The 27207-nt window shown below is 38.5% G+C and overlaps 1 protein-coding gene across 3 annotated transcripts in view; it reads right to left on the bottom strand.

The window, feature by feature from the left end:
* Positions 1–12341: 12341 nt before the first annotated feature.
* The window catches only part of LOC126412889 (ester hydrolase C11orf54 homolog), a 129899-nt gene continuing 115033 nt past the window's right edge, over positions 12342–27207 (bottom strand). For all 3 annotated transcript variants that reach the window (XM_050082796.1, XM_050082788.1, XM_050082782.1), the window contains exons 7-8: positions 22431–22597; positions 12342–12817 (exon numbers count right to left, since the gene is read on the bottom strand). In XM_050082796.1, coding sequence (XP_049938753.1) covers positions 12644–12817; positions 22431–22597 — 341 coding nt within the window. In that variant the 3' untranslated portion in view covers positions 12342–12643. The remainder of the gene's footprint in view (positions 12818–22430; positions 22598–27207) is intronic.

A 27207-nucleotide genomic window follows, 5' to 3' on the forward strand; every position in this document is an offset into this window, starting at 1 on the left:
GAGATGAGTCTGGTGGACAATAGGAAGATCCAATTATCATTTTATGCCCACCACTGATACTGATTCTTGCCCCAACAGTCTCACATGCAGCTTCAATTTCCATCCCGATGGATTTGAAGTTTTTTGTCTACTGTGACAAATACACTCACCACCATTTCCTATTTGCCCATCCTTTCAATATATACTTAAATTTCCCCAAAAATCTCACTGCTATCAATTTCAGGTTTCAACCAGTTTTCTGTACCTAGTATTATGTGAGCTTAGACGCTTTTCATGAGTGTTTCAAACTCTGGCACTTTGTTGCGAATGCTTTGGCAATTTACCATAAAGATTTTAATACTCTCACATGTGGGAGGCTCTTCTTTTGATCTTATACTGATACTTCTGGGTTTCCTACAGCTATCGTTATCTGGATTGGATGAAGAGTCATCTAATCTACAACACCCTTGTGTGCATCCTACATTTAGTCAGCTACCTGAGTAGCAGCCTCTGATGTGTGGTGAACACCTGCCTATTTAGGGGGACCCTACAGTTCTCAACCCTATGGCGCAATATCAGGAAGTCACAGCCTAGCTTGTAACAGAAATTTTGAAGTCTCTGGTTCAGTACTCCTACTCGACTCACAAATGCACCAGCGGCCGTGACATTAGACAGTGACCAACACCTACAACCTATTACCCGGAATCTACTCTCCTACATAAAAGATAACAACAATTTCTTCCCCCAGCTCTCCACAGTTCCTGTCCCTTTCCACATGGTATCCTGCTCATCACTATTGATGCCACTTCCCTTTACACTAACCTTCCTAATGCCCACAGCCCTACCTGTACTGCACATTAAATTTCCCAAAGCCTGACAGATTCCAAACCAACAACCTCCTTCCTAGTCGCCATGACCAACTACATCCTCACCCACAATTACTTTTTCTTTGAAAGCTTTACCTACAAACAAATCCTCGGTACAGCCAATGGCACCATGGCACCTATGCGAACCTATTTGTGGGCCATCTAGAGTAATCCTTCCTAAACACCCAAAATCTTAATGTTGAGCTCCATGTCAAAGATGGCTACATCAGTAGCTCTGTCCATATCAAACATACAAACCACCAGCAATATCTCCACTTCGACAGCTGCCACCCATTCCATACCAAGAAGTCCCTTCCATACAGCCTAGCCACCCAGGGTCATCGCAACTGCAGTGACAAGTGGCCCCTCTTGAAATATACCAAGGGTCTCACTGGAGCCTTCACAAACCGTAATTATCCTCTCAACACTGCACAAAAACAAATATCCCATTCCTTATCTTTCCAGTCTCCCACCATCTTCCAAAGTCCCACTGTCTGGCCACAGAGGAGCATTCCCCTCATAACTCAGTACTACCCAGGACTGGAGCAACTGAATTACATTCTCTGCCAGGGTTTTGACTACCTTTCATTGTACCCTCAAATGACAAATGTCCTGTCCATTATCTTTCCCACAGTGGTATTCCGTCTTCCACCGAACCTACACAATATACTCGTCCATCCCTACACAACCCCTGCTCCCAACCCCTTACCTCATAGCTCACACCCTTGTAATAGACATACATGCAAGACCCATCTCATCCATCCTCGCACCACCACCACCTACTCCAGTCTGGTCACAAACATCGCCTATCCCAATTAAACCAGTCATGTGATCTACAAGCTACGCTGCAACCACTATGCTGCATTCTATGTGGACATAACAACCAATAAGCTGTCTGTCCGCATGAATGGCCACCGACAAACTGTGGCCAAGAAACAAGAGTCACCTTGTTGCTGAGCACACTGCCAAACAAGACATCCTTCATTTCAATGACTGCTTCACAGCCTGTGCCATATGGATCCTTCCCTCCAAAACCAGCTTTTCGGAATTGCACAGTTGGGAACATTCCCTGCAATATATCCTACGTTCCCGTAACCCTCCTGGCCTCAACCACCCAACCCCTTCCCTGTTCCCTCCCCCCCCTCCCTACCTCTTGCCAGCTCACCGTCTAACCTGCAGCACTTCACTGTCCGACACCCCTACCCTAATATCCCTCCCCCTCCCCAGCCCAGCCTCACCTTACCCCCACCCAGTTGCCAATTCTATCATGCACTGGTGCTTCTGCTCGCAGTGTGGTCTCAGTTGCCTGAGACTACAGTTGTGTGTGAGTTGCGTTTGTGTGAGTGTGTGTGTGTAACTGTCACCCATTTTTGACAAAGGCCTTAGTGGCCGAAAGCTATATTTGTGAATGTCTTTTTGTTGTGCCTATCTGCAATTCAGCATCTCCACTATATGGTGAGTGGCAACTTTCCTTTTCATAAATTTGTTACATTGCATCCTTGATTTTCCATTGTTTAATGATCCTATAAATTAAAAAAATTACTTATTGGTATTTTGTCATTGTTCACCCTTGTGTCTTTATTGAACTGTCAGTGTATAATATTGCCATTTCCTATAACATGAATTCAGTGCCAGATATTTGTGTGAAGACTATTTGAAATACTCATGAGGACTGAAGCTGAAAGAGCTGATTAAAAACTAAGTAGGAAGTGAGGGTTGAAGAAGTCATAGCTATGGGAAAGATTATTCTAATGTTGTGCACGAATTTACCATTTTAATTTATTATGTAACATCCTGTGAAGGCACGAAATTTCTAAACAAAGCTTTTTATTATGGTTTCTGAAATGAAGTATGAGCCAGCAGTAAAATTGTCAGTCTTAACTCTTGCACATTACTTTCTGTAAATGAGAGAGTCCAATTTAATGAAGTGAACACCACTTGTACATCAGATAAGATATGTAAATTTTATGGTTATTTTTAAACTTTCAAAGAGAAATGCCTTTGAAAACTGTATATAGAATAATGTTGATCAAAATTTCCTTATTTCCCTTGAGTGAAACTCCTCAGGAAGCTGTATACAGCAAACTTAATGTAATATATTTTATTTCCTCTAGTAGTACAGTGAAATGCCTATACTAGTCTCTTTATTTCATCACCAGTTCATTACAATTTAGGATGTATGATTTTTGTTGCCTGGTAGAATGTATGCCTCTGCAGGAACAAAACAGTATTATTAGATTAAGAACTAGAAAAGGTTGTACCTTTTGCACTTAGCAAAGATATACTTCCTTGAAGGTTATACTTAAGAAGCTGAATATCTGATTCTTCCATTGTAGAATGTAACTGTTATGTATTTATGTAAACTCAATTAGTATCACACAAATGATGTGGAAATGTTGAGTACCAATCTATCCTTTTCATAACATTGTCAGTATTCCATCCTGGATTTTCCATAGTTACAAAGAATGATGGTTCAAATATATGAGGCTATAACCTGGAGGACAGAACTGTATCACAAACCAAATTGTAACATTATAAGAATGACAGCTACCTAAACCAAAGGCATGACACAAAAGAACTAGGACTGCAGTAATCAATGGGCAAGGAGAAAAATAAGTAGAAACAGGAATGAACTTGATATGTAAGTAACCTACTGATTGCAGACATGATGTTACTATTCGTGTTGTTGTAACAGTACTCACAAGGCAACTGAACATCTTTATTAATGTTTGCATAAAAATATTTGTCAATTGAATTAACATGTGAAGAAGTAGCCACACACAATTTTTCTAGCATGTACATTATTATTTTGGTATAGCTGTGTTAGTACTGTCAACTTATAATATACTCAAATGTTTTTTTAAGTCTTCAATTAGCAGCTATCAGATTACACACAAAATTATTATTAGTAAAGGACTACAGTAATTATGTCATGCTATATCTTATCACATTTACACTAGGTTTGGTTAAATTTGCAATTTCGCAATGTTTTCTCTTCACTTGTTTGATATTCAAACCTTTCTAGCAAAATGTCATGTGTGTTGTATGAATTTTTTTTTTCTGTAACCTCATTTTCTCTTTCAGGAAAGAAAGTAACATTTGTTTTTAACATACATGAAGATTCATTTTTCAGTACTAGTATTTTGCATACTCATTTGAAGATCGCTTTTGATAGTGGTGTGTATATATAAATATATTTGCCACTCACCAAACAGAGGAATCAATATGTATATCTTATAATGAAAAAATCGAGACTCTTGGTAAGATATTTTTAATCAAAATTTTGTAAAAATTCATTGTGGGAAATTGTGCTTTATTTTTGTCATAGCACAGTCAGTTAATATATTTGTTTTTATCACATATTACTTTAACAAAAAAGTTTGCATTCAAAATTTCACAAGATGAAATGTTCTACAATAAAGCTACTGAATGGCTACATTTTTTGGAGGTAATTGGTTCACTTGGAGTCACAACATGTCATGTAGTGCCTCAAGAATTTCGGGGCAAATTCTAGAGACACTCGTATTTCCACCATCTTGAACACGCGCTATTTTAAAGATGAATGTGTGAAAGTGGAACTGTGTCTACTGTGTGTACAGGACTGGCATGTATCGGGCGGTTGATTGGTGCAGGCAGGTATCCGCAGCACTCATCTCAGCAGTTACACGCCCAGCACAAGGAGCAAGCGCACCGTACTCCGTGACAGTGTGACGTCAGTCATTATTGAAAACAGTGGAAGGTTGTTGAAAGAAAAAGAAAAGACACTTATCTTAATTATTCACTTATTTTTGTGAGGTACAGATGGTGCACTAACTTGAACTTTGAAAGATTTATAGTACTGTATTTATGGTAAAGAATATGTAATAGTATCTAACAGGCCGGAAATTTTTGAACTTACGAAAAATAATTCCTGTATGTGAAAACTGTTATGTGTTGTGAAAACATAGTGGGATTGAGTTCAAAGTATCTTGAGTGTATGGAGTTATTTTAAGAGTAGAGAAAATTTCTCCAAAACAGCATCTTATCTTTGGAGAAGAAGTGAGGCAGACCATTGCAGCCGGCTATCCTGAAAAAAAGATCGGCTACACAACTACACATATGCATACACACAATTAAACACAAAGACGCAAACAGAAAAGATAATGTGAGAACTGTCAATGGTTATTTGAGGTGACAGTTCCACATCATATACAAGTATGTACAGGGATAAATTAAGAGTATTCGTGGTTATTATGACGGTATTACATTAGTATGTGTACATGGGAGAAGGAGATACACTTTGTGGTTCATTATGAACATGCTACATCGTATACTTAAATGTACAGGAATATATTTAGATTGGATGTCAGTCTAACAACTATTCTGACAAGTTGTAGGATAGTGGGACAAGGAGATATTTCCAAGTGTGGTGTCTATTGGAAACATCGGACTGGAAGAGTAATGGAGGACTCTAAGGCGTTGAAGGAAGGATTGTAAAGTGAGTGTCAGGGGTAATGTAGAGTTTTAATTTTTCTAGGAGGTATTTTATTATAGTGTACATAAAGATGTATGCTAGGGTAATGAACTATGAAGCCTACTCAGGAAGGAGAAGGAGGGTGCACCCAGAATTTATTGAATGGAAAAAAGGACAGATAGGGAGACCAAAAAGAGGCTGACCTATACTGCGCAGGCAGGGGCACCAAGAAGGGGATCCACCTGTAACATAGATTAGGAAGTTAAAAGGGGCGTACCTACCAAAACGGTACGAGAAAGGATACTCCTAGTATCAACCCATATATGCTATAGCTACTGTTCCTAAAGGAAGGGCAGTATCGTGACAGAAGTCACACAATCTGATAGAGATTATTCTGGTAAGTTTGAATTCTCTATTCTACTAGCTTTGTCAGGTTAACAAATGTCCAAGAAGGGAACACTTTTATTCTACCCAGAGTTCCTCCAGATTACACTAAGTAATGATTAAGTACATACTGAGAAAAGGTAGTACAGGAAGTAAGAACAAAGCAACAGGATATTCATGAGTTATGTGTACCTGGAATTTACATTGGAAAGGGAACAGAAAGATTCTTGTCCTCAAAAATTTAAGATTTTTCAAAGAGCTAACTCCAGTATTGATAAAAAGGTACAAGTTTTATAGTTGTAGAAGAAAGGGGAAAAAGGGAGATATATTAAATACACAATTGTTAAAAGAAATGTCATGCAAACTGATTGAAATGTAAATTAATGTTATATGTATATGATATTGATGTACATAGAGAACATGTATAAAATATCACGTGTTCGAGCCACGATTTTTTGTGTGTGTGTGTGTGTGTGTGTGTGTGTGTGTGTGTGTGTGTGTGTGTGGAGGACTGGTGTGTATCAGGCGGTTGATAGGCGCAGGCAGGTACCCGCAGCACTCGTCTCAGAATTTACACACCCAGCACAAGGAGCAAGCGTACCGTACTCCGTGACAGTGCGACGTCAGTCATTATTGAAAACAGTTGAAGGATGTTAAAAGTAAAAGAAAAGACACTTATCTTAATTATTCGCTTACTTTCGTGAAGTCCGGATGGTGGACTAACTAGAACTTTGAAAGATTTATAGCACTGTATTTATGGTAAAGAATATGTAATAGTATCTGACAGACTGGAAATTAGTGAACTTACAAAAAATAATTCCTGTCTGTGAAAACTGTTGTGTGTTGTGAAAATATAGTGGGATTGAGTTCAAAGTATCTCAAGTGTATGGAGTTATTTTAAGAGTACAGAAACTTCCTCCAAAACAGCATCTTATCTTCAGAGAAGAAGTGAGGCAGACCATCGCAGCCGGCTATCCTGAAAAGAAGATCGGCAAAACAACTTCACGTAAGTTCAATGATCAAGGGAGTAGTGTGAGTCTTGCACAACAACACCACACTGTTCCCTCTAAGCACCAGAAACTGTCAGAATTAGCTATGCAGGACCTTCTGTGAGGGAGGTAATAGCAACAACCCTAGGTAGATTTTCTTTTTCCAGATCAATGCCGGTCTGCCTCCTTATGAATCGTCAGACCTATTTTTGGTAATACTCATACAATTTGTGATTTTGGCAGTGGAGCTTGGTTGATCATTGCATTTATCCATTATTACTATTTATTTATCCTTTCTGATAATTATGATAACATTCAGTATGCTTTTTATGCAAGAATAAGTGCACTATGAAAGACTGTCATCCTGACACCATTTATGCTGAGTTTAATTAAAAATAAATAAAGTCATACATTTTGTAAAGCAAAAATAATTTGAATGAAATAAATCATTGCATGAATACAAATTCAGTAGATGACTTTGTAATATACTGAGAACATTTGTTTGGATCTAAATTTTCTAATAAATTTCTTTGGTGTAACATTATCTTTGAACTGATGACCATGCCAAAACAGCACACTTATGTCAGTCAGTTTTCTGCCATACATGAAATTGGTTTTCTGTGGTCGAAGGAGTCACACATATTTAACTCAGAATGCTTCAAGTTTTAACAGTCAAAAGTTTTTTGAGAGTGAAGATAATTTTTTGTGGCTATTCTGTTTGTGGATCAACACAATAAACCATTTAGATAACAACAATAAATGTATTTCAGTCATATTAATTGAAAAACCCAGACCGTAATATTAGTAAGTATGTATTAATTGTCTCAGCCCCTGTAAAGTAGCAGTCGTCCACAAGGTAAGCAGAGATTTAGTTTTTTATGTACATGCCACTCAATGGGCTATTTTGATGCCGCAAAACATCATTCATTTACTAAAGTTACACGCTACATATTTTGTCTATTATTGTCAGCAATATAGTTGTGCAGGATAATTGTGCATTTCAGGCACAAAGTCTGGGTAAGTTTCGAGACATATCACACAAAATAAGATCTTTGGTCTGTATTGACTGCATCTGCTTGAGCTGGAAGGCAGCTGAATTGCTTTGCAGAGACTCCTGTAGCTGTTTGTGGCTTGCACTGCAGTGCACTGTAATTTATTGTACAAGAGATGGCACCAGTCCAAAAGAAAAAAATCAGGAACTACATTTTCTGCCCCTCTTATGTGTCTTATGTCTGTCGTAAATTGACCAATGAACTCTAGCTGGTGAAATTGTTCGGGGAACAATCCACCTTGAGTTTCTTAAAACCAGGCATAATCGGTTTATGATACATGCAGACCACAAATGGTCTGCCCTCTGTATAAGGGCTGAAGTGCTGCACAGTTTCATAGATGGTCAGTGACTCCATCATATGCACTCCAGTTGGTGTGCACTTCTGACAGTTTCCAGGAGGAAAAATCTAAAAGTTTCCACACTTTTCAACATTTAGATGCATGGCTGCGCCAGTAGCCTGCTCGCTAGCATCTATCACTACTGCTAATGGCACATTGTGGGCTGGGTGAAACAAGAGAACTGCTTCTTGAAAGCTGTATTTTACCTTTTCAAAGGCATGTCTGGTATCTGCTGTAGAAGACATTGGCCCACTGTATTCTGCTTCTGGCAGATGTCAGCGTTAGAAGTTAATAATTGCTAGGAATCTTCTTACCTGCTGAAAAGCAGTTGGATGTGGAATATTTTTAATGACCTCTATCTTCTCCTTGCGTGGACAGATACTTGCCATAGAAACCGTATGACCAAGGAATGTTTAGGGACCGATGACCTCGCAGTTTGGTCCCTTCTCCCGCCTTATTTTAAACCATCCAAGCCACCAAGGAATGTTAAGTGCTTTTGGCGCACCTCAGATGATGTTGCCCGCAGCTGGCAATGAAACGTCAGGGAGAAGTATTTCTACTATTGGACCACGGCCTCTTAGCCCGGAAGTTTTAATTACTGAAAACATATCTTGTTTTATTTACTACCAAACTGTAATTCTATATCCTGCTGAATGTGTTTCTCATGTAGTGCTGTTGTCTGGGAAGATACCAAAATATCATCTAGATAAAAAAAAAAAAGAAAAAAAACCCTCAGTCTCCATAGTGCTTCATCTACAAAATCCTGCCTGGTGACATTCAGCATTTGTAAAAAAGACCAAAAGGTGTTACACTGCAGGCCTTGGGATGTCTCCTCCTGTCACAGGAATCTGGTTATATGCTTTTTTACAGTCAGTCATGCTTAAAAACTGTAGCTCTGGCTAACACATTTGTGAAATTTGTTACATTAGGGACTGGGTAGCAGTCAGGGGTGGTATGTGTGTTCAGAGTGTGGTAATCTCAGCTGGGCCTCCAGGTGCCATCTTTCTTCTTCATTAGATACAATGGTGATGTCAGTGATGCCCATGGGCCATCAAATCTGCGTAAGATATGTGTTTGTAACGTTTCTTCAAATTCTGCTTTTGCTGTGGAAAAACAGTCAGGTGCCAATATCCACGGCCGTTGAGAGACTGATTGGCCAGGTTTTGTTTTAAAATGGTTCACCATATTATGCAATACTTTACCAATGTGGCTGATAACTTCCTGTCGGGCCTTTGATATAACATAATTATAGGGTGAGGTGGTGGCATTTGTAGCACTTTTGCTTATTCTCTTGTGGCCACCTCACAGCCTATCTTGATCTGTGCTGTATGGTGGCTTATTCCCAGTTCTTAGTGATGAATGAAATCCACTCCCCATATTAGCTCAATAACATTTGCTAGAACAAATCTATACTGGAACTTTCAACTGAAACCCAAGTCAATAGTTACTTCATGTTCACCATATGTGTAATGAGTGAGCTGTTGGCTGCATTAGGGTGGAGAGATGCATCCCCTGATGCATCTTGGTTCTGACTGTATGGTAGTGTACTTACACCTCAACCCAAGTTGATGAGGAAGCAACAGTTTACATGCCTGTCCATCATATACAAATGGTATGAAAATGTAAACAAACATGCTCGATTTGCTGCTTGTGTGGCTGTAGTCTTGATTTATTACTGTTATGTGCTGTGTTTAGGTTAATTTTGGTTACGTCACTGACAGTGCTTCCAGGACTAATGATGGTTCCCTCATTTATGAGTTGGTGCTTTCAGGGAACAGCATGGCCTGCCGCAACTACTACAGGCTGCTTAGGCCATCTGGGAGTGCGCACGGAGATATGCAACTGCCGGCCTGACTACCAAGGTGCCTGTGGTCCCAGCACACTGAGGAACATTTCTCACTGGCCGGGGTGGCCAAGCGGTTCTAGGCACTACAGTCTGGAACCGTGCAACCGCTACGGTCACAGGTTCGAATCCTGCCTCGGGCATGAATGTGAGTGCTGTATTTTGGTTACTTAGGTTTAAGTAGTTCTAAGTTATAGGGGACTGATGACCTCAGAAGTTAAGTCCCATAGTGCTCAGAGCCATTTGAACGATAACATTTCTCTTGTGCCATTTGGCCAACCACTTTGTTCTGCCAAAAGAATGAGTGACTGTCTACTTTGCCTGGTGCTGATCTGTTTGTTTACTGTCAGTGCCAAAAACTACTTCTGAAGTGTGTCCATTTCACTTTGCTTCAAAGCTGTTGATTAATATTCAGTTACTGCTCATATCATATAGCACCAGTCTTACCTGAGCTGATGTAGTTGGTTGCTCGTATCATTGCTGAAATATTTGCCTGTTCTACAGGCTGTCTGCTACTGATAACAAAGACTTAATATCACCTTCCTCACACGTTTCCGTGGAAGTCTTTACTGGTAATGGTAACAGTGTTAGCCAAACATGACATAGCATTGCATCCAACATTTCTTCTTCTTTAACTGTGTTTCTAAGGTGGCGCCAGAAGTGCTTCTTATTATTATGATGGTATTCCATCACTGATACATTCAAAGTGGAATAACAGTCACATGCATTGGTCCACTGATTTACACACACAGCTGACTAAGGTGTCCCTCAAATGGAGATATTGCTATTGTGATGACGACTTTAATGTAATGTCTGAAACCATTATAACTGCTCAGGCACCTAATTCTTAACTGCCACAAATAATTTTATGTGATCACTAGTAAGAGCATTTTGTGCAACCCCTCATCTAACATGGCAATCCACAGTTCTGGTTTCTGTGGTAGGAATTTCAGAATTTGCTATTTGATTTGCGATGTGGAAACTGTGCTGATTTTGGTGGGTGAATTGCTTGTTATATTTACAGTCTGTCTCCTGTTTCTGGCAATAAAATATTGCATGTTTCAGTTTGAGTTTTGATATCACTAATCTGCTTTTGCAGATCTTCTTGTAGTCATAAAAACTGCTTATTTTTTTTTTTTTTTTTTTCTTTTCTTTTCCCCATTTGAACCCCTCTGAAGTCATGATGCAAAGTCACTGTTAGAATTTACAATGATTGGGGTTTTTGTGTTCCTTTGTATTCGGGGGATCACCAATTTATAGGATTCTTCCATATTACAAGGGGTAATACACAAATCACCCAATAAACTGAGTGTATTCTTATGATTATGAAAAGATACTTTGACAGTGGAAAGTAAACAAGGAACTACCACACAAAAACCAACAAAGAGAAAACATGACATCAGCATAGGTAGGTAGGTACACCAAAGACCAACATATATGCTTTGGGTAATGATTAAAATTGTATATTCCATGTTTCAGGTTAGCATGGAGAACTTGACAGAATTTTTTTTATCACTGCCACCACAGTGATCTATCCAACAGCTTCCCTGTTTTGGAATTTATGAGCACTGAGATGAAAACGGGGTGAAGCATTATCTTGTTAGCAGATGAAATATCAGTTTCTAAATGTGTCCTGTCCAGACATGTCTACTTAAATAGTTTATTCTGTCAAGAAGAAGGGGCTGTGAACTTTAAACTACAAGATTTCACAGGGCATAGTAAATTTTGGCAGGTTGTGGACTTGCAACAGTGTAGTACAGGGTTTCTCTCTGTCTCATATTCACACATATTATTTGTTCATGGCTTTTCACAAAAAATGTCTTATCTCACTAATGACAAGTTTTTCACAAAAAAACAATCTCTCTCATATGCTGTTCTGTAAGATCTCCCAAATGTTTGATTATTGTATGTTCATCAACTTCTGCAGAATGATCATTCACACATACTCAGTTGTTCCTTCAGTGCTGTCAACTGGCTCACTGCTTTACTCTTGGTATATGCAGCTTGTGGCTAACATTGCTGAATGAAATTAGCACTTGATGCATCTTTACGAGACTTTATCATTGCACTGTCATAACAGACTAAGGCAAACATGAGCTTTTCGAGTGCTTCCTAACTTCTGTAATAAAATAAAAGGTACGAAGCTTGCCTGTATGACTGCAAAGTTCTTAGATATTATTCAAAAAGTAGCTGCTGAAACCATGTCAATCACATATAATCACCCTGCACATACTGATCAAATGAACCTACAGCAAATGATGTAAGCATCTACTTTTCATCATGGTGCCCATCTGAAACTTAAATTTTGGTGCAATTAGTTAAAGCAGTGTTTTGTGACAGCTTGAGCACTAAATAAATCTGGTAAAATATTTGTACCAAAATTTTGATTAAATCAGTGTTCTTCACTACTATTCGTGGTAAAACAAAACAGATAAAAATACATTTGCAAAAGCTTTTGATTTATTTTTTTACAAGTCATAGTCCAATTTCTTCATGAAACACTGAAAAACATTAATACACATATTGCCTTCCAGCAAAAACTTTTCGCTTTTGCAGGCTAAAGTCAATCTTTTGTCTCTATTCCCAAAACCCATTCATTTGCAAACAAAATACATTTCATGGCTGAATATTATTAATTTGTGGTATGAAAGGCTGTCACTGTAGTACTTACAAAACATTTCATTATTACTGAGAGCCCCATATCCTGCAACAGTTTCTCAGGAATTATTACTGTTACATACTAGTCTCTGCCAACCATGTGGGTTTCTTTTGGTCTGTCAATTCTATAGATGCATTCAGCCACAGAAAAATAACCAAGATACTCCACTGTGTCAGGCTCTGTGTCTATGTGGTAGTGTCCACCTTCTCCATGATGACTGAAGCTATGAAAATGTTGCACTCGTAAATCTAAACCCTGGAAAAAAATACACATATTAAAATATTATAAAAAACTCTCTCTCTCTCTCTCTCTCTCTCTTTCTCTCTCTCTCTCTCTCTCTCTGCTCAAAAAATGCTTTGCACTGCCATTATATATTGTATAGCTTTTTTCAGTGGAAATCTCACTCACCTATATAATGAAGTAGAAGTAAACCTGAATTCTTAGTACAGTCCAGTAGAAAAAAATGTGTCTCCAACTGTGGATGGGACAATGTGGATTATGAACAATATTTATATCTCTAAATGCCCTGAAGGTTCGTGTCAAGCTGAGACCATACACGCATCATCACTTTATTGCAAGAAGGGTTGTCAGACTGGGAACCTGACAGCTGAATTGGCATGCACCACAGCAACATAATTTGAACATACAACCATTACTGTCAGACATAAAATGTTAAAATATCTGTCTCGCACAGGTTGCCCATTGGCAACAACACCATGGCATCAGGTACTCTTCACCGAAGAGTGAAAGGCTTATCTAATGCTAGACAATCATCATAGCAGAGTGCAAACGTACCAATGCCTGCCTCAGGCGCATTGCCCTGAGAGTTTAGCATGGGGGTTTGTCAGTCATGTTTTGGCCTGGTACACTGGATGCCTCGCATCAATATGGGAAGTAATTTGAGCAGCTGTGCAGAATTGGGACAGGACAGTTCATCATCCAGGGGACAAGAATCAACCAAATGAAATGGCCTATGGTCTCTGCTGACACACAAACTTGATTGATCATGTCTGAGACCAGTTTAAACTTGCAGTCTGTCATCACAGAAACACCACTCATAAACTTGATGATGAACTCAGGAGGGCCACCAATGAAGAGTGCAAGAGGCTGAAACAGTGACATCTCAGCCTTCTTTTCAATCTCTTGCTGCCCTTGAATCTCAGTCCAAACATGTTCACATATATGCATCTGGTGAAAAAATATTTTGAGAGGAGTTTATACAAACTTACAACATTTAAAATTCCTCTCTGTAATAAAATTTGAATGTCACTACAGAATTGTGATATTTCTGTTTAAATGATACAATGTTACTCATATAAAAACTTAGTACAACAGTCAATTTGGTGGAAGTTGCACCATCATGAAGGGAATAAATGACATGGGACTGAAAGCAGGACTGACAAAAAAATAGCTAGAAATACGGACTGAAGAATAGTTGCGTCTTCTGAATAGTCATGTTAGTTGTATCTACGAGATGTTTAGAGGAGTGCTGAAGGTAGTGTATCAATGATACCAAGTGGTAACTGTTGCAAGTGAAACTGCTATGCAAGCCAGGGAACTCAACAAATTCACATTATTAAATCTTCTTAATAATAAATAGCTGGTCAATATTAATCTGACTATTGTATTATAAAATAACAGTCCACAATAATCATATTGCTATTGCAGTGGTGAATACGTGTGCAAGAAGTACATAAAAAAGGGACAAGTCTTAACAATGTATCACAGGCACATGACAATGGACAGCTGATCCTTGCGGTACTTATGGGAATTTCTACTCATCTGTTGGTACAATGTTTGGAAAATTTGGCAAGTATGCCACTATCTGCCAGCACAATTGTATGGCTCGTGCTAGTTTAACTACGAGCACTTATTCACTCATGAAGTATATACTTGACGTGACACTGAAGATGCTTCTAGCTACAGTGAACCCATTAAAGCACACAACTTCCATCCCAATACTCTGTCGAAAAATCTTGCCAAGAACCCATTAAAGCTACAGTCCTACACGTAATCACTAAGTGAGTTGAAATCTTCTATACAGTTACCCATTGACTACTTTGCTGTGGCAATAAAAGACACCAAAAGGAAAGCTGTAATTTTAAATTTCATATTTATGAAATTATTCTCCTACATCTATTTAATTCAAACCATCATGAGGTGCAAGGCAGAGGATACATTCCATTGTACCAGTTCTTAGTGTTTCTTCCTGTCCCATTCATGTATGGAGCATGGGAAGAATGATTGTTCCAATGCCTCTATGTGTGCAGTAATTATTCTAATCTTATCTTCACAATCCCCATGTGATTGATACATAGGAGGTTGTAGTACCTTCCACAGTCATCATTTAAAGGCAGTTCTTGAAACTTTGTTATGGACTTTCTTGGGATAGTTTACGTCTGTCTTCAAGAGTCTTCCAGTTCCGTTCCTTCAGTATGGATTAAACAAACTTGTGACATTTGTGCTGCCCTGTTCTGTGTACATTAAATATCCCCTGTTAGGCTTACCTGGTATGGATCCCACACACTTGAGCAATGTTCTGGAAATGGTCACATGACTGACTTGTAAGCAATCTCCGTTATAGATTGACTGTACTTCCTTCCCCAGTATTCTACCAACATTCCTATGCCTACCAACTGCTTTACCCATGACTAAATCTATGTGACCATTCCATTTCGTGTCCCTACAAAGTGTTACACCCAGGCATTTGAGTTGGCAAATTCCATGTGTGACTCATTCATATTATAGTCATAGGATACTACATCTTTTTTCGTTTTGTGAAGGACAAAATTTTACATTTCTGAACATTTAAAGCAAGTTGCCAGTCTCTCTACTACTTTGAAATCTTATAAATATCTGATTGAACATTTATGCAGCTTGTTCCTGAGGAGGAGGAGGAGATTAGTGTTTAACGTCCCGTCGACAACGAGGTCATTAGAGGCGGAGCGCAAGCTCGGGTGAGGGAAGGATGGGGAAGGAAATCGGCCGTGCCCTTTCAAAGGAACCATCCCGGCATTTGCCTGAAGCGATTTAGGGAAATCACGGAAAACCTAAATCAGGATGGCCGGAGACGGGATTGAACCGTCGTCCTCCCGAATGCGAATCCAGTGTGCTAACCACTGCGCCACCTCGCTCGGTCAGCTTCTTCCTGACATTACTTCATTACAGGTAACTACATCATTTGCAAAAAGCCTGGTTTTACTATTAATACTGTCTGCTAGGTCATGAACAGCAAGGGCTACAACACACTTCCCTAGGGCACACACAAAGTTTCTTCTACATTTGATGATGACTCTTCATCCAAGAAACCATGTTGCATCCTCCCTTCCAAAAAGTCCTCAATCTTGCCACAAATTTCACTTGACACCACATATGATTGTATTTTTGACTATAAGGATAGGTGTGGTACTGAGTCAAATGCTTTTCAGATATCAAGAAATATAGCATGTAGCTAACTCCCTTGATCCAAAGCTTTCAGTATGTCACTTGAGAAAGTGCGAGTTGGGTTTCACATGATTGATGTTTTCAAAATCCATGCTGGTTGGCATTGAGTAGGTCATTCTGTTCAAGACACCTCAGAATGTTTGAGCTCAGTATATGTTCTAAGATTCTGCAACAAATCAGTGTCAAGGATATTGGACAGTAGTTTTCTGGATCACTTCTACTACCCTTCTTGTAGACAGGTGTGACCTGCGTTTTTTTTCCAAGAATTGGCAGCATTTTTCATTTGAGGGATCTATGATAGATTATAGTTACAAGGATAAGGATAATACAGAAATGCAGTTGTCTAACCACTGCACAGTCTCATGTATGGAGGACATTGTATGAGGCATCCCTGGTGTAGAGAAGCAACTAATGGAGTTGAATGCAAATAAGTCACCAGGTCCAGATGGAATCCCAAAATCATTTTTACAGAGATTACTGTACAGCATTATGACTGCATCAAGTCCCAAAAGACAGGTAAATAAAAACAGTAAAGAAATGGACCTGCAACATTACTGACCAATATCCTTAACATTGGACTACTGCAGACTTCTTGAGTGCATCTTAATCAAACATTATTACATCCCATTCTACACTGTGCTTATCCTAAGTTTCAATATAATAAACTTCTTGAGACACAAAAGCTTCTGTCCACAAATCAGCATAGATTTAAAAAGCGTTGCTCATGCAAAACTCAGCTTGTCCTTTTCTCACATGATTTCTTGTGAACGATATTCCTACATTTTCAGAAAGTGTTTGACACTCTGACTGTTAATGGAGGTCTGAACGTATAAAACAGATTCCCAGGTATGTGAGTGGCGTGAACATTTTTTAAATAATAGAACCAAATGGATAGGTTAAAGTTAGATATAGTGGGAATTAGTGAAGTTTGGAGGCAGGAGGAACAAGACTTCTGGTCAGGTGAATACAGGGTTATAAACACAAAACAAATAGAGGTAATGCAGGAGTAGGTTTAACGATGAATAAAAAAATAGGAGTGCAGGTAAGCTACTGCAAACAGCATAGTGAACGCATTATTGTGGCCAAGATAGACATGAAGCCCACCCCTATTACAGTAGCACAAGTTTATATTCCAACTAGCTCCGCGGATGATGAGGAGATTGATGAAATGTATGATGCGATACAATAAATTATTCAGGTGCTGGAGAGAGATTGAAATTTAATAGTCATGGGGGACTGAAATTTGATAGTAGGAAAAGGAAGAGAAGGAAAAGCGGTAGGTGATTACGGATTGGCGGTAAGGGATGAAACAGGAAGCCGCCTGGTAGAATTTTACGCAGAGCATAACTTAATCATAGATAACACTTGGTTTAAGAATCATGAAAGAAGGTTGTATACGTGGAACAGGCCTGGAGACACTGAAAGGATTCTGATAGATTATATAATGGTAAGACAGAGATTTAGGAATGAGGTTTTGAATTGTAAGACATTTCCAGGGGCAGATGTGGACTCTGACCACAATTTATTGGTAGTGAACTGTACATTAAAACTGAAGGAAATGCACAAAAGGTAGGAATTTAGGGAGATGGGACCTGAATAAGCTGAAAGACCCAGAGGTTGAAGAGAGTTTTAGAGAGAGCATTAGAGAACAACTGACAAGAACAGGAGAAAGAAACACAGTAGAAGATGAATGGGTAGCTTTGAGAGATGAAATAGTGAAGGCAGCAGAGGATCAAGTAGGTAAAAGACAAGGGCTAATAGAAATCCTTGGGTAACAGAAGAAATATTGAATTTAATTGATGAAAGGACAAAATATAAAAATGCAGTAAGTGAAGCAGGCAAAAAGGAATACAAATGTCTCAAAAATGAGATCGACAGGAAGTGCAAAATGGCTAAGCAGAGATGGCAAGAGGACAAATGTAAGGGTGTAGAGGCTTATCTCACGAGGGGTAAGATAGATACTGCCTACAGGAAAATTAAAGAGACCTTAAGAGAGAAGAGAACCACTTGTATGAATATCAAGAGCTCAGATGGAAACCCAGTTCTAAGCAAAGAAGGGAAAGCAGAAAGGTGGAAGGAGTATATAGAGGGTCTATACAAGGGCGATGTACTTGAGGACAATATTACGGAAATGGAAGAGGATGTAGATGAAGATGAAATGGGAGATACGATACTGTGTGAAGAGTTTGACAGAGCACTGTAAGACCTGAGTCAAAACAAGGCCCCGGGAGTAAACAACATTCCATTAGAACTACTGACGGCCTTGGGAGAGCCAGTCCTGACAAAACTCTACCATCTGGTGAACAAGATGTACGAGACAGGCAAAATACCCTCAGACTTCAAGAAGAATATAATAATTCCAATCCCAAAGAAAACAGATGTTGACAGGTGTGACAATTACAGAACTATCAGTTTAATAAGTCATGGCTGCAAATTCCTAACACAAATTCTTTACAGACAAATGGAAAAACTGGTAGAAGCCGACCTCGGGAAAAACAATTTGGATTTCGTAGGAATGTAGGAACACACGGGGCAATAAAGACCTTACGACTTCTGAAGATGGCAGGGGTAAAATACAGGGAACAAAAGGCTATTTATAATCTGTAAAGAAACCAGATGGCAGTTATAAGAGTCGAGGGGCATGAAAAGGAAGCAGTGGTTGAGAAGGGAGTCAGACAGGGTTTAGCCTATCCACAATGCTATTCAATCTGTATATTGAGAAAGCAGTACTGGAAACAAAAGAAAAGTTTGGAGTAGGAATTAAAATCCATGGAGAAGTAATAAAGCCTTTGAGGTTTGCCGATGACATTGTAATTCTGACAGAGACAGCAAAGGACCTGAAAGAGCAGTTGAACAGAATGGACAGTGTCTTGAAAGGAGGATATAAGATGAACATCAACAACAGCAAAATGTGGATAATGGAATATAGTCAAATTAAATGATGTGATGCTGAGGGAATTAGATTAGGAAATGAGACACTTAAAGTAGTAGATGAGTTTTGCTGTTTTGGGAGCAAAATAACTGATGATAGTCAAAGTAGAGAGGATATTAAATGCAGACTGGCTATGGCAAGAAAAACGTTTCTGAAGAAGAGAAATTTGTTAACATTGAGTCTGGATTTAATTGTCAGAAAGTCTCTTCTGAAGATATTTGTATTGAGTGTAGCCATGTATGCAAGTGAAACATGGACAATTTAGACAAGAAAGGAATTAAGCTTTTGAAATGTGGTGCTACAGAAGAATACTGAAGATTAGATGGATAGATCACATAACTGATGAGGAGGTATTGAATAGAATTGGGGAGAAGAGGAATTTGTGACATAACTTGACTAGAAAAAGGGATCGGTTGGTAGGACACATTCTGAGGCATCAAGGGATCATCAATTTAGTATTGGAGGGAAGTGTGGAGGGTAAAAATCATAGAGGGAGACCAAGAGATGAGTACAGTAAGCAGATTCAGAAGGATGTAGGTTGTAGTAATTACTCAGAGATGAAGAAGCTTGCACAGGATAGAGTAGCATGGAGAGCTGCATCAAACTAGTCTCTGGACGGAAGACCACAACAATGATAGCAGGAGTTCATCAGAGACAGGGGGGTCACAAGGAATGCCTGAGGGAATTGTGATATAACTGTTCTTGTTCTCTAAATTAAGGTGAGCAGCAATCTATGTCGGTCTGCTATTGATGCTATATTATAAAGGAAAGTACAGTCACTGAGAGACTGTGGAAGGATGCAGAATGACTTAGACAGAATTCCTATTTACTTTGGTGAATGGCAGCTTGCTTTCAATGTAGAAAAATCTAAGTAATAAGTAGGAATAAAATCCTGTAATTTTCAATTACAAAATTAGTGTTGTGCTGCTCGACACAGTCATGTCGATCAGCTATCTATGTATAATGTTGCAAAGCGATATAAATGGAATGAGCACATAAACACAATAGTAGGGAAGGTGAATGGTTAACTTTGGTTTATTGGGAGGAATCTAGGAAAGCGTAGCGTATCTGCAAAAAGAGACCACATATACAACATTAATGTGACCCATCCTTGAGAACTGCTAGTGTGTTTGGGATCCCCACCTGGTTGGATTAAGGAAAGACTTTGAAGCAATCCATAGGCCTGCTGCCAGATTTGTTACAGATGGTTTCAATTGACTTGTGATTATTATGGAGATACTTTGTGAACTCAAATGAGAATCCCTGGAAGGAAAGTGACATTCTTTTCAAAAAACACTATTGAGAACATTTTGAGATCAGCATTTGCAGCTGACTGCATAATGATTCTACATGAGCCAACACACATATCACAAAGAACTGCAAAGAGAAGACAACAGAAATCACAGTGCACTATATGATGGCTTGCAGTGTATCTATGTAGATGTAGAAATGGCAGCAAATCAGTGTGCTGAACAACACTTCAGTGGGAACTGCTTGTTGAGTGCACAGTGTCTCATGCTGGTGATAACTGAAAAAATTCTATGACCAACTGGAAGCTGAACTGCTCATCTTTGGATTTGTAGTCTGACACTTAAATTGTATTCTACCAAGCAGTTGACATAGCCTAGAGTGCATTATCCATTGTCATTATATATGTAGAGTGATGCCTTTGGCTATAATCCATAATTCTGGCTTCTATGAATTGTAGATTCTATCAGCACTAATGCGTGGATCAGGGGAGTTCTTGAACTCAAAGCTGTACCCAACTTTTTGGTGCTTTTCTGATGTTGCTATTCAACAACACTCTCTTGTGAGGAATGTTCAATGCTTTTTTGTCTGCATGGAAAATATTGTTGCCTCTCTTTATAGCCCATGCACATGAGACATCATACACTGAATGTACTAATCCCAGAGGCAGCACAACAGTACTTAGCACTTGGACACAAATTACCTCAAACACCATACCCCAGGAAAATATTGAAGCTTGTTCAAGTTTATACTACAGCATGCAGTTAGTGGCAGTTTCCATAAATACTGATTATGGGCCTGTATTACTGGTTTTATTGCTCTGCAAATTTCTCCTGTATTACTGGTTTGACTGATGGCCTTTGTAGTCTGGCCCCTTCAACTCCACAAACCACAAACCATTACTGGTTTTATTGCCCTGCAAATTTCTTTGTATCACTAAATGACACATGCATATTCATTTACAAATAACTATGAATGAGTATGTACATTTTATAATCAGTTTGCAGAAGCACCATCTTTGCAGTGCTAGTTGTGTATTAAGGAAACAGTTTTACAAATGCCTGCCATTAGAGGTTAGAGGCGCCATGTCACTAATCGTGCAGCCCCTCCTGCCGGAGGTTTGAATCCTCCCTCGGATATGGGTGTGAGTGTTGTCCTTAGCGTTAAGTTAGTTTAAGTAGTGTGTAAGTCTTGGGACCGAAGACCTTGGCAGTTTGGTCCCTTAGGAATTCACACACATTTGAACATTTTAAAAATGCCTTACACATTTAGGAAGAAGGCATGGCATAATAAAACACGTACAATTAAAGGGAACGAAATCCAAATAAATAAATATTGCCATTTGTGCTCTAATGGGGCGCACGTGAGACACAATGAATGAAAATTTAATATAATTAAATAAAGACAAAATAAAATCAAAGCTTTCAGCCATGAGACAGCAGCATGTGATCTCATTGTAACTCACAATCCTAGTAATTTAGGAAAATGCAAAAGATAATGGAACCACTTTATACATCCATGCTGGAGATAACCTATTTACAAGTACAGGCATCATCCTTAGATTTATAATCAGTTATTTGAATTACAGCAAATTCTTAATTAGTGACTTAATTAATTAGTGAAAGGTATCATTTAATTTGGAAAAAATAGGACAACAAAGGTGTAGTGGTAATGTCTGGAATCTAACAGACGTAATGATACAAATGGTGAAAGTAATTTTGGTTGTATTTGAACTTTAATTACAGTTATTTCTTGTGTTAATTATTTTCACAGAAATTGAAATATGCTATTCCAAGACTGGAATGCCAGTCTTTCTAATGAGTGGTGTCGCCATACTCAACTTGACTGATTAGCTCATTCAAAGTTTCCTATCTCAAACTGTAGGAAAGTTTTCAGTTATTAATAATTTTTAATTAACTTGTTTTCAGAATAACTAACTACACTAAAGAAATCAGTATATTGAAAAGAACAGCATGAATAATAAATTTAATTGAGGAAAAGCCTGATTAAAGTTTTATAAATTCAGGTAAGCACTACACGTGTACTTTCTAGATACTTGAACGAAAAGTTTAAGAAGTTAATTATTAACATGTGGGTATAAAGAGAAGATAGGAGGTTCTGGCCAGCTCTGTTTCAGTGGTAGTCAGAAGCTTTATAAGTTAGACAACCACTGTCCGAGAGCATTCATAAATTTTAAAATTATACCATACTTAGTACTTGAGTATGCGTAAAATTCATACAAACCGGATCAGCTGATATTAATGTTCCTACAGCAATTAGTGGAGCTGACATGTTATAAAACTTCAACCAATGTTCAACATCTTCATCAGACTGGAGTGGCACTGTTGAGAAATCTGGCATGATGTGCTGTTTAGCTTTTCCTTGTTTCAAAAGAAAAGTTCCTCCAAGCCCTAAACAAAATGGAGACAGTGTTATAATGAAATCAATTAACAATAATATTCAGTATCGTATTACTTCACATTAAGAATTTTTTCATGTAAACGGAAAGCCTATAATAGGGGTATTTCCTGGTTAAAAATATACTTTTTCCCAGGTGTAAATACACTATACCCTGTGTAAAAGTACATTTTTTTGTGTGAAGTGAAAATTTACTTTCCATCAGAACTGTGCAACTTACCAATCCTTTGAAAGGTAAAGGTTTTATACACCGGTAGATAACTTCCTGGTATTAGAAAATGAAGCCCCATACAGAACAATGCATTTTGAAAAGATCTTTGATGTGCAGCAACATGTACATTGCATATTTTTGTATTATGAAAGTGTAAATACGAATTCCACCAAATACAGCACACTAGCTTCCAAAGCACTGAAATTGATATTGTGTTGCACAATGTGCTTTTGTCAGCCAGTCAAAGCTCATGTCACATGATCTCGCCAGCCAATGATGGCAGATATTCAGAACACAGGACATATAATGCAGTTAGCCAATAGCAACATAACTTTTAAGTAGCACGAACACACTGGTCATCAATTCCCCCCCCCCCCCCCCCCCCCCCGCCCCCCCCGTCCGAAGGGTGTGGTTAGGCAGGTTCCTCAGGGCACAGCTTAAATTGCAGCTGCTGAATATTTCTGGCAAGCATGATCATAAATTTCACTGCTGGGTGCTGAGCATTTCGTGAGTTATCTGGCTGAATACATTTCATTGAGCACTTCGACTTTTCCATGGAAAAGCCATTTGCATGTGAAATTACTCATGAACTCCCCTCATACTCTTTTAAGGATAGTTATACCTTCTGCCATCATTGTGGTATAATTTGTAATCTGTGAAAGAACTAAAACAAGTGTGAAAAGCTAACCCTGAAGCTTGGTCCTTTTTAGAGCATGTTAGCCTTCAGGATACAGCAAATACAAAGGTGCCAGTAAAATTTTAAATGATGTTATAAAGAGATGGTCTTCTGGGCCTAAAATTTTTCAACATGATTGGTCCTCAAAGTGTTACACTTTGAATGAAAGTCAAATGCTCTGTGATTTAAGAAATTCATGATCCACTCTCACACGTAACATAACACCTCTTGTACAAAAGAAAATTTACTTTGAACTTAATGCTTCTTACACCACCATTTGCAATATTTCCCTGCTCTTAGATATGTAAACAGTTGTGTCACATTTATAGAAAGCAGTTTGTTGACACGAAGTATTGCAGATTCTTTATCCTCAGGCCTCTGACACATTGTGCTGTCAGCAGATGCCTGTGTATGCACAGTGTTTTGTTTTGTTGATGTACATGGACATTTTCTTTGCAACTGAAGTTTTATTTTGCTATTATTCTCTCGTTTATGTTTTATTGCTGCAGTATTCCTCAACAGTAGCAGGCTAAAGTAAAATTCAATCTTAGATTATCAGTTCTTATAACCCAAAATCACAAAAATTTTATTGAAAATCAAAACAATAAAACATTACTGGAATTCTAAAAAAAAAAAAACACAGGTTCCCAGACTTCTCCTGGATGAAAAAATTCCAAAGGTATTTCACACATTTCCCAGTTGTCCTGGTGCATATACACATTGTGTAAATGATGAGTCACTGGTAACAAATATGTTTAATAATAATTTCGTAAACATATTGCAAAGTATAGTTACAAACAGGTTTTGAAGTATGTGAATGTTAAAATTTCTGTTAAAAAAGGGGACAGGAGAAATGTCAGTACATCCAACCTGTTTCACTGCTAACTTCATTTTCCAAAATTTTTGAGAGCATGATGTATTCTAGAATGGAAAATCCCATGGGCAGCAATAATATCCTAAGTAAATCATAGTTTGCATTTCAGAAGAAGTGCTCTACTGAAACTGCCATTTCCATGTTCACTCATCAAAATTTACAAGCATTAAATAACAAAATCTTCTGTGACCTGTCTGCAGCATTTAACCATGTGAATCACAGTATCCTCCAAAATAAAACGTGATTTTATGAGATTCATGGTATAACAAACAAATGGATAATGCCATATCTTTCAAAAAGAATGCAGAATGTTGTGCTTGGTAATTCAACCCAACGTAGTCAGAGGATATTATTCTGACTGGAGGGAAATCATGTATAGGTTCCCCAAGGCTCAATTTTAAGTCTGCTGTTGTTTCTCAAAAATGTGTCAGTCCAGGCATACAAACTTCAAAGTTCTTTGGTGTCCATATCAATGAGAATTTAAACTGGAAAAAGCACATTTTGGGACTCCTAAAACAACTTGGTTCAGCGACATTTACAGTTTGAATCATTGCAAATCTTGGTGAGAGACAAATCAGTAAGTTGACATATACCGCATATTTTCATTCAATAATGTCTTATGGAATAATATTCTGGGTTAACTCCTCTTTAAGAAAGGAAGACTTCATGTTTCAAAAATGTGATATAATAATAATATGTGGTGCTCATCCATGATCATCTTGTAGACATCTGTTTAAGGAGTTAGGCATTCTGACTACTGCTCCACAGCATATGTGTTCCATCAAAAGTTTATTGTAAATAATCCACCACAGTTCAAAAGGAATAATTCCAGAAAAAAATGGCATCCATTATATCACATTAAGGTTTCCTTAGCCACAAAAAGAGGTGCACAATGCTGCAATCAAAATTCTTGATCAATAGCCGAAGACATAAAATGTCTGTATGTCATTTTAAAAAAATGCTTGCAGATGATCAGCCTGTAGCCACGTTTACAAAATAATTTGTAATATGTGGCTGTAGATGTAGATGTAAAATGCCTTGTTCCATATCTTTACGATTTATCAAGTAAATCATCCATGGAACATGAAACTAACTAACCTCTCTTCTCACAGAAATTGCTGGAAATTTAAATATAAAAATAAAACACATTTTTTGCGAATAAAACCGTCTGTGTCTCTGTTCCATAAAATTTCGGGTATGCAGACACACAAATTCAGCTTCTTCTTCTAATATTTCTGCTGAACACCAATCAGCCCTCTTCAGAGTGAGTTGAGGTGACTAACGATCCAGCACTTACTCCGTCGTTTTAAACCTGAGGACCAAACCATTGCGTAAGACCAAAGATACACAAGTTGCCAGAGATATTGATAGGTGGCAAAGAGGTGTAACATATACAAATCTATGGCTGCACAGTTGTTCCACACAGTGATATCGATGTGTCACGAAGAGCTGCATCATTGCGACATCTTTGTGATTTAATTACAGATATTGCCAGATTCAATGATTTTTTCAAAGCTGAAGTCACTATCTCTATTAATTAAATTCATCGCCAACTGAATTTCAAATGGTTCTTTCACTACTGAGTCCCAGAAAGATGAAGTCGTGGCTAAAATTTCGACATTATCATACACCATAGAGTGTCCAGTGTCAATACAGTGCTTCGCCATCGCAGATTTATTAGGTTGTAAGAGACAGAACCCAGGAGTGCTGCAATCTTTGGTGGAGAGTGAAAAATCACTTTCACTTTGTGTTTATTGAGGATCTGTCCTATTTCTGATGAAAGGCTTCCCACATATGGCAGGAAAGCCATGGATTTAAAACTGCCATCCTTCGCAGACAATGAGTGTACTCAGAAGTCTAATACACAAATCACACATCATTGGTGATGAGAGAAATCTGGAGGACGAGCTTCTACACCTGAGAAGAGTTTTTGAAGCCAGCAGGTACTCTCCACAGCAGATACGCATGGCACTACAAATGAAATCGACAGTGGGCATAAGAAAAGTGAAAGAAGACATGGAAAGTTTTAAATCCATGGCTTTCCTGCCATACATGGGAAGCTTTTTGTCGAAAACAGGATGGATCCTCAGTAAACACAAAGTAAAAGTGATTTTTCGCCCTCCACCGAAGACTGCAGCACTCCTGGGTTCCGTTAATGACGATTTGGTGCTTCGGAAGCCTGGGGTTTATAAGGTCCCCTGTGAGTGCGGCCTTTCCTACATCAGACAGATGACACTTACAGTCCAGGAGAGATGCACAGAGCACTGCAGGTACACTCATCTCTTACAACGTAATAAATCTGTGGTGGCGGAGCACTTTATTGACACTGGGCACACTATGGTGTACAATAATGTCAAAATTTTAGCCATGACTTCATCTTTCTGGGACTCAGTAGTGAAAGAAGCAATTGAAATTTGGTTAGTGATGAATTTAATTAATAAAGATAGCATCTTCAGCTTGGACAAATCATGGAATCCGGCAATTTCTGTAATTAAATCACAAAGACGTCGTGACGGTGCAGCTCTCCGTGACACTTCGATATCACCGTGTGGAACGAATGCACAGCCATAGATTTAATTTCCATGCATATGTTACACCTCTTTGCCACCTATCAATGTCTCTGGCACCTTGTGTATCTTTGGCCTTATACGCAGTGGTTCGGTCCTTGGGTTTAAAAGGACGGAGCAAGTGCTGGTGTGTTAGTCACCTCAGTTCATTCTACATCTACATCTACATTTATACTCCGCAAGCCACCCAACGGTGTGTGGCGGAGGGCACTTTACGTGCCACTGTCATTACCTCCCTTTTCTGATCCAGTCGCGTCCATTCTGGAGATGGCTGG

Source organism: Schistocerca serialis, chromosome 1, assembly GCF_023864345.2.
Source record: "Schistocerca serialis cubense isolate TAMUIC-IGC-003099 chromosome 1, iqSchSeri2.2, whole genome shotgun sequence".
Taxonomy (NCBI): Eukaryota; Metazoa; Arthropoda; class Insecta; order Orthoptera; family Acrididae; genus Schistocerca; species Schistocerca serialis.